Genomic DNA, 7,342 nt, shown 5'->3' on the forward strand with positions numbered 1-7,342 from the left:
ACGTGCCATCACATCCGGATTTGGGGTGTGACAGGCATAGAGATAGCTGCAATGCTGGAGTGGGTGAAGAAGATAGAGACTTTTTAATTAATTTTTTTGTTTTTGTATTATTTTATTCTTTTACTAATATTTTTAAAACTGAAATCTAGTAGTCACTCGCCTTAATGAGTGTGAAGTCACACACTTTCGCCAACTCAGCCATCTTAAAGACACATAAGCGTGGTCAATGGTCAGAGGGGTTCGATAAATTGGGTTTTATTGAGTTTAAGGGTCCAGATGACAAAGGAGTAAGTAGAAGGGTTCAGAATACAAACTGATACAAGTATAAGGGTCCACCAGACCATTTCGCCAAATCTTAATAATCAATAACTAAACCTACAAACCAAAAGGTCTAGTAATTACACTATGAATAATTGAGACTAAGATTTTCATTAAGTGCTAATATACGAGGTGCGTGAGCCACGTACATATATATACACTACAAGAAAAAGGTGAATTAATGGGAATTTTTCTGGGGATTACTATGAAAATTTGCAGGAAAACAAATTTCTGCAGATTTTCATACTAATCCCTAGGAAAATCCCCATGTAATACACACTTTTGTTGCAGTCACACCTTCGATTTGCAAGTAGGGTATCAGCCCATCACAACTCTCGCCGACTTAGGATTCGCCTCATTGTCTGATCAAATTTTCTTAAGCTCAGTATCATCCGGCACTAAGCTCCATCCTATTGTCATCCCTAATAGTGATTCAAATCTTTTTGCAACGTGCATCATTCTAAGGGGACATGGGGTTGTAGGGATCCCTCAACGGACCCAATGAGCTGTACGTACATATTTGTTTTTAAAGTTGCACATGATTTGTACATAATTGAACAATCTATTTAAATACACAAATTTGTTTTTTAAAACAAAAAATATTGTGCCACACCATTCTTGAATGAAGAAAAAGTGTTGAATTGGTATTTAGTGATTAAATTCCTTTGATTAGTACCATGGCTAAGATTTCTTCAAACTTCAAGAGATTAATCAAATTTGATTCTGTTAGTTTTATATTTGGGCATATAAGTAAGAAAGCTATATTTCCTAATGAGTGTAGCAACGCACGTTGAGAAATTTAGTAGTTTGATAGAGGATTATTTTAATTATCAGCAATATCTTGATGATATTTATTTACGCTTAAAAACATCCAGCTAATCACAGATCAACTAAAAAAAAAAAGTATATTTTGCATCCCAAATATGATGTAACGTGCCACACATTATATGTCGTTCACTTGGGTAGTTAGAAATTGACGAAGGGCTTATAAAATTGAATATATACTAATATTAATTAATATTTAATGGAGAACTTATACAAATTATACTAGTTTAAGAGTTAATTAGTTAGATACATTCTAGTTTGTTATATTATGTCTCTTACCAGGTTTTTGTGCCTCCAGATACGTCCAGATATATGTATCCCATATACATGGGGTAAGTGTAATTTGTTCTATATACATTGTATCCAAGTGGATTCGCATTACCTGGGATGCATAGAAAATCTCGCTCACCTCTCTCATGTGTATCTAGTAGCCCAAATACATGTGAATCACTCCAGATACATCCAAATATATGTATCTAGTGTGTATCTAGTGTGATTCGCATGTATCTGGGAAACATACGAATCTCGCTCACTTTTCTCCCAATCCCACTCGCCTCTCTCCCTATTTTGTGTAGTTTGTAACAAAAGTACATGTATTTAAGTGTAAGATACGTAGGAAACTCTTAATTAGTGGTAAGATACGTAAGATTTTGAATGTATAAGTAATAATAGTATATATGGTAGTAAAGTATGTTTAATTATACATGTAGTTTTCCATATTTAATCTACATACACTAGATAATTTTTTGGCGAAGATGGGTATCAACCCACTGTTTGTCTAAGGTGGTTCCGCTCATGATGTCTTTTAACACCCCACATTATATGTCGGCCAGCTTGAATTTTGAAAATAAGGAAAATGAACTTTTTAATGGAAGTCTATTAGGAAAAACAAGTTTCCTAAGTGATATTTAAAATTTATTATCTCCTTCTCACGTCCCCAATCCCCGCCTCTTGACCATCCCAACCCCGAACACCCAATCCCTGCCTTTTTATTCCCAATCACTTTAGCCAACTTTTTTCTCTCTATTGTTTAATAGGATTTGATCATTTGTTCCATTCACGTCAAGTTTAGTTGACATTTTAGATCATTAACTTAATTATCAAGGATTCTATAGCTGATTTGTTTTCAATTATTATGATTAATTAAGCTGGAGTTATATTAATAGATTTCATTAAGTTTAATACTATTACAATGATTCTTTCACATTATAGAGAGAATGAGGGATAATATAATTTTATTAATAATTGTTCACGTGTAACAATATATAAAGTCCCTTTCCCATACACAAATTTAGAGAAACCAAGTTTAGAGCAACAACTTATTATTTCATATCTTCCAGACTAGCTATCAGAAATCAAATTTGAGAATTATATTTTGGTTAATCTGGTAAGTGAAATTAATCACCCAATTATTTGTTATCGCGAATTTTAACTTTATTATAGATGCTTTTAATTAGAGTTATTAATTACTTGTTCGTTTTCTGTAGTACTACTATGGCAATAATATATATTCCCAGTAGCAGCACAATGTTTCCAATGCCTCAAAAAGTACTGAGACAAAATAGAGAGGTAATTTCAACGTTACGAAAATATCTTATTAATGTCAGAAATATATATATATATATATATATATATATATATATATATATATATATATATATATATATATATATATATATATATATATATATATATATATATATATATATATATATATATATATATATATATATATATATATATATATATATATATATATATATATATATATATATATATATATATATATATATATATATATATATATATATATATATATATATATATATATATATATATATCGATCTCCGGTCTAATAAATGTAGCTTAATTTTTGGTTCTCATTAGGTTGTTGTCCCTGAGGAAATCGGCCGCGCCAGAATGCTCACATTGAATCGGCCTAACCATTTAAATTATTTATCACGCGAAGTGGTATATATATATTTATACTATATGATAAAAATATATGTATAGTTATAAAATGGCTATGGCATGTTCACTTAATTATAATTTTTTTTTATATTAGGCATTAACGCTCGGGCAGAACTTTGAGAAATATGAGAAAGATGATAATGCTGATTTTGTAATTATCAAGGTAAGGACTAATTAAGAAGTATCTATTTTGCTTTACCATGATACCCTTTTAATTTGGTATTAGTTGACATATATGACCTCCAATTTTAGATGTGCACACGTCCTACGTGACATAATACATGTAGGACGCGCAAATTGTTCAATTATGAGAGAACACATAAAACCTCCTAAACTTGATCGCCGAACTTACTTTAGCATTTAAACTACACGGGTGTTTAAATATCTATCTTAGCATCTTTCAAGTGAATTTAATATCACCCTGAGATTATAACACCACTCTCACCCGCCACATCATAGCCACATAAGCGCCACATCATAGCTATGTAGGCACCACGTCATTAATTTTTATTTCATTTTAACTTAGTCACCATTTTTTCTTAAACACTTTTTAAAATTAATTACATCAATCAATTAATTTATAAATGCATAACCCCCCCCCCCCCCAACTCTCTTTCTTCTTCCTTGTTTTTTTACCATTTCAACCTTCAATACTTTCATTTCTTCTTCTTCACTATTCAACAATTATTTTTAAATAACTTTAAAGAAAGAAAATTCATTATAGTATTCACATTATCTTGTTCGAATCCTCCCCATGAATTTGTCCTTTTGAAGAATGTATTTTTTGAAAGTCATTTTTTTCTTGACAACTCAAATATGAAATAAAGATTGCCTAAGAAGATTGATCCAAAAATGTGACTTGTTCTTTTATTTTCTATATTATAAAAATGTGACCAGCTTGGTCACACTTTGATTAGAAAAAAGAGAAGAAGATAGTTTCATATTTTCTGCATTATAAAATAATAGAAAATTAAAATAGGTTATTCGAAATTTAAGAAAGTTTATATTTGTGAAATCAATATAAATAAATATGGAATGAATTCGACGTCAATAAAATGACATTGGTATTAAATTTTACAGATTATTAAAGGACTAGTATAATGAAAATAGTGGATAGAGGTGCGGATGAAGATGGAGGAAGAGGTATTTCAATGTAAAAAGAGGTGCATTGGGGAAGACAACAAAATGAAAAGAAAAAAAACTTACCGAAATTAAAAAAGGGGACCCACAAATTTACATTACCTCTAAATAAGAAAATTTAAATATTTTTTAAAGAGGTACTAATATATCAAGAAAAACTATTAAAAATATTAGTTATATATTGGTCAATAAAAAAAGACCATGTGTACGATTTTACAAAATTCAACTTTTTTTTTCTCATTTTTCAGGTGCTTTTAGGAGAGTATATTCACTCTCTCCATAATGTCACCCCTTAAGGTGATATTTAAATCACTTGAAAGACGTTAAGGGGGTATTTAGTCACCGTGTAATTTAAGTGCTAGAATAAGTTATGCGGCCAAATTTAAGAGAGCTTTTATGTGTTTTCTCCTCAATATATACATGTTTAAGTGTCTGATTTTATGTACTATACCTTTTATTTTAAATTCTCATTCATTTGCTCATATATAGGGAGCTGGTCGTACTTTTTCTGCTGGTGGGGATTTGCATTTGTTCTACAAGGGACGAAACACAAGTAACTAGTTCTAAATTTTCCCTTTATGTTTTTCATTTGTTACTATATATATATGTTAGAAACTATTGAATTATTAATTAATTACTACATGTTCACTTAAACTCATGAGTATACATGTATATTATATGAAGGGGATTCTTGCCTTGAAGGTGTTTATAGAATGTATTGGCTTTGCTACCACATTCATACTTACAAGAAACCACATATTGCTCTTGTCCATGGAATGTCTGTGGGTGGGGGTGCATCCTTGATGGCTCCAATGAAATTCTCTGTGGTCACTGAGAAAGCGGTCAGTACATATATCTGATTTACGTATAATTATCTTATAAATGACCTGATTATACGAATTAAGTCGATATTTAATTTCAAGTTGTCTAACATTTTTGTTGATCGAATTTTACAGTTTAGTTCCACTCCTGAAACAAATATAGGGTTCCACCCAGACTGCGGCTTCTCATATATGCTTCCGCGTCTTCCAGGTCGACTAGGTAAGCGCTAGACTTGACTCCTACCTCGTATATTAATACCGAATAATATGATACAAGTAAAAGAGAACCTCTCCAAAAATATGTTAATTAATTAAATGTATGTATGTATATATGTAGGGGAATACTTGGGCTTAACAGGAGAAAAACTAAAGGGTAAAGAAGTGGTTGCTGCTGGACTAGCCACTCATTTTGTTCCTTCACAGGTTTATCTCTAAGCTTTTCCTTTCCTTCAGATATTCACCATACACTACAACAAATACCAAATTTTTATATTTAGCGGTAATAATATAATATAAGTATATTTATAACCAACACTCTATATATATAAATGCCGCTAAAGGTTTTAGCAACTCTAAATATAATGACTCATGAATTGCCGCTAAATATGATATTGCCACGAAATATCTCTTTTGCTTATAAATTTTTTTTCAAATGTCAGAAATTATTTCAGCTAGAGAAGCGTTTGTTGAGCATAAAAAGTGGTGATGAGGATACTATTAGATCTGTCATCAATGAATTTTCCACAAATATTCATATTGATGAAAGAAGTATCTTGAACAAGTAATGTATCATATAATTAAATTATTATATTTTGAGCTTTTTCTTTGAGATGAGATATTAAGAGTAACATTTTTATTTTTTCCAATTTACGTGTAGGTTGTCCATAATCAATGAGTGTTTTTCCAAGGATTCTGTGGAGGAAATTATTGAATCATTTGTAAGAATTACTTTTTTTATTAGAAGCTACTCCTTTCTTCAAATTTATTATTACATGATACTTTTAAAATTTTGTACCAATAATCATTGCATACTAAGTTAAAAATTCAAATTTTTATAAATTTATTTTGATGTGGCTCATAGCATAACTTTTTGTATGGTTAACGTTTCAGGAAGCTGAGGCAAGCAGAAAAGGAAATGATTGGATTATGGCAGTGCTTAAAACCCTAAAGAAAGCATCTCCAATCGCATTAAAAATAACATTGAGATCGGTAATAAGTCCTTTATTATGCTTATTAAACAAGAAAAGGAACTTTATCAAGCGGCTCAAAACTCTATATACTTTATGGACAAAAAGAAAAAGAACCTTACTTTTTCCTAAATTATTTTTTAGATACGAGAAGGAAGGACACAAACTATATCTGAATGTTTGAGGAGAGAATTCAGGATTTCAATGAACATACAACGAGCCATAATATCTGGTGATTTTTATGAGGTAAGTTTACAAATTCTTTTAAGTAAACTCAATCTTATGTACTTGATATGTAGAAGTACACTTAATTTTCGATTTCTAATTTAAAGTTCATTGATATTTTTTATTTATGAAGGGCATAAGGGCTCAGATAATTGACAAGGATAAGTCTCCAAAGGTATGCACCTTTTTTTCTTTTAAGTATTAAATACATAATAGTATTTCTCAATATTGAATATTAATGTGTTTATTAAAATATTTCTCTTCATTTATATATAGTGGAACCCTTCAACTCTTGACAAAGTGCATGATGATCAACTTGACTTAATCTTCAAGCCATTTGAAGATCATGACTTGGAACTTCAAATTCCTGTAAAAGAAGAAGAAGAATACAGGTACAAATGAAGTCATATATTGCATTATATCGAACAATGGATTTTGCAATATTATTATTTAATTAGTCATTAATCTTGCATTTGATCTAATAATTAACAGGTGGAGAGGAAAATATGAAAATTCTAGCTATTCTCATCCCAACTAAGTGAACGTTCAAAAGGCCTCCCAATTAATATCGTCTCGTGGAAGTGTCCTTGTGTAATTTATTTTCTGTCATTAGTAACATACAACAAAGTATATAGTTATTTGTTACAAAAGGTATATGCAAGTGTACACGGTCTCCAAGAAATACAATGATTTGAAGTAGTCAGATATTGATCCCATGGCAACTTGATTTTACAGTTTATCAAATTCAATTGGAGTAATATATATTATCAATAAATCATGCAAGTGTTTTCATGACCACAGTCTTGTTTTTGTTTTATAAGCCAGCTATTGCAAAAAAATAAACTAATTAATTAC

The 7,342-nt window shown here is 30.3% G+C and overlaps 1 protein-coding gene across 1 annotated transcript; it reads left to right on the forward strand.

The window, feature by feature from the left end:
- The first annotated feature begins 2,637 nt into the window (after nt 1-2,637).
- On the forward strand, nt 2,638-7,025 carry LOC102588578 (3-hydroxyisobutyryl-CoA hydrolase-like protein 5). Its single transcript, XM_015305849.1, has 14 exons — nt 2,638-2,712; nt 3,031-3,108; nt 3,209-3,277; nt 4,744-4,807; nt 4,939-5,096; nt 5,211-5,295; nt 5,413-5,498; nt 5,735-5,856; nt 5,953-6,013; nt 6,186-6,284; nt 6,407-6,508; nt 6,621-6,662; nt 6,764-6,879; nt 6,980-7,025. Exons 1-14 carry the CDS (start codon nt 2,638-2,640, stop codon nt 7,023-7,025), a joined length of 1,203 nt encoding a protein of 400 aa, XP_015161335.1.
- The last annotated feature ends 317 nt before the right edge of the window (nt 7,026-7,342 follow it).

This window comes from Solanum tuberosum, unplaced genomic scaffold, assembly GCF_000226075.1.
Source record: "Solanum tuberosum cultivar DM 1-3 516 R44 unplaced genomic scaffold, SolTub_3.0 contig00047, whole genome shotgun sequence".
Lineage (NCBI taxonomy): Eukaryota > Viridiplantae > Streptophyta > Magnoliopsida > Solanales > Solanaceae > Solanum > Solanum tuberosum.

Excerpts from the sequence above, each read along its gene's own strand:
- LOC102588578 (XM_015305849.1), top strand. The coding sequence starts at position 2,638 with ATGGCAATAATATATATTCCCAGTAGCAGCACAATGTTTCCAATGCCT. Across the intron at positions 3,109-3,208 it reads ATTTAAATTATTTATCACGC|GCATTAACGCTCGGGCAGAA; the intron begins GAAGTGGTATAT and ends TTTTTATATTAG. Across the intron at positions 6,880-6,979 it reads AAAGAAGAAGAAGAATACAG|GTGGAGAGGAAAATATGAAA; the intron begins GTACAAATGAAG and ends AATAATTAACAG.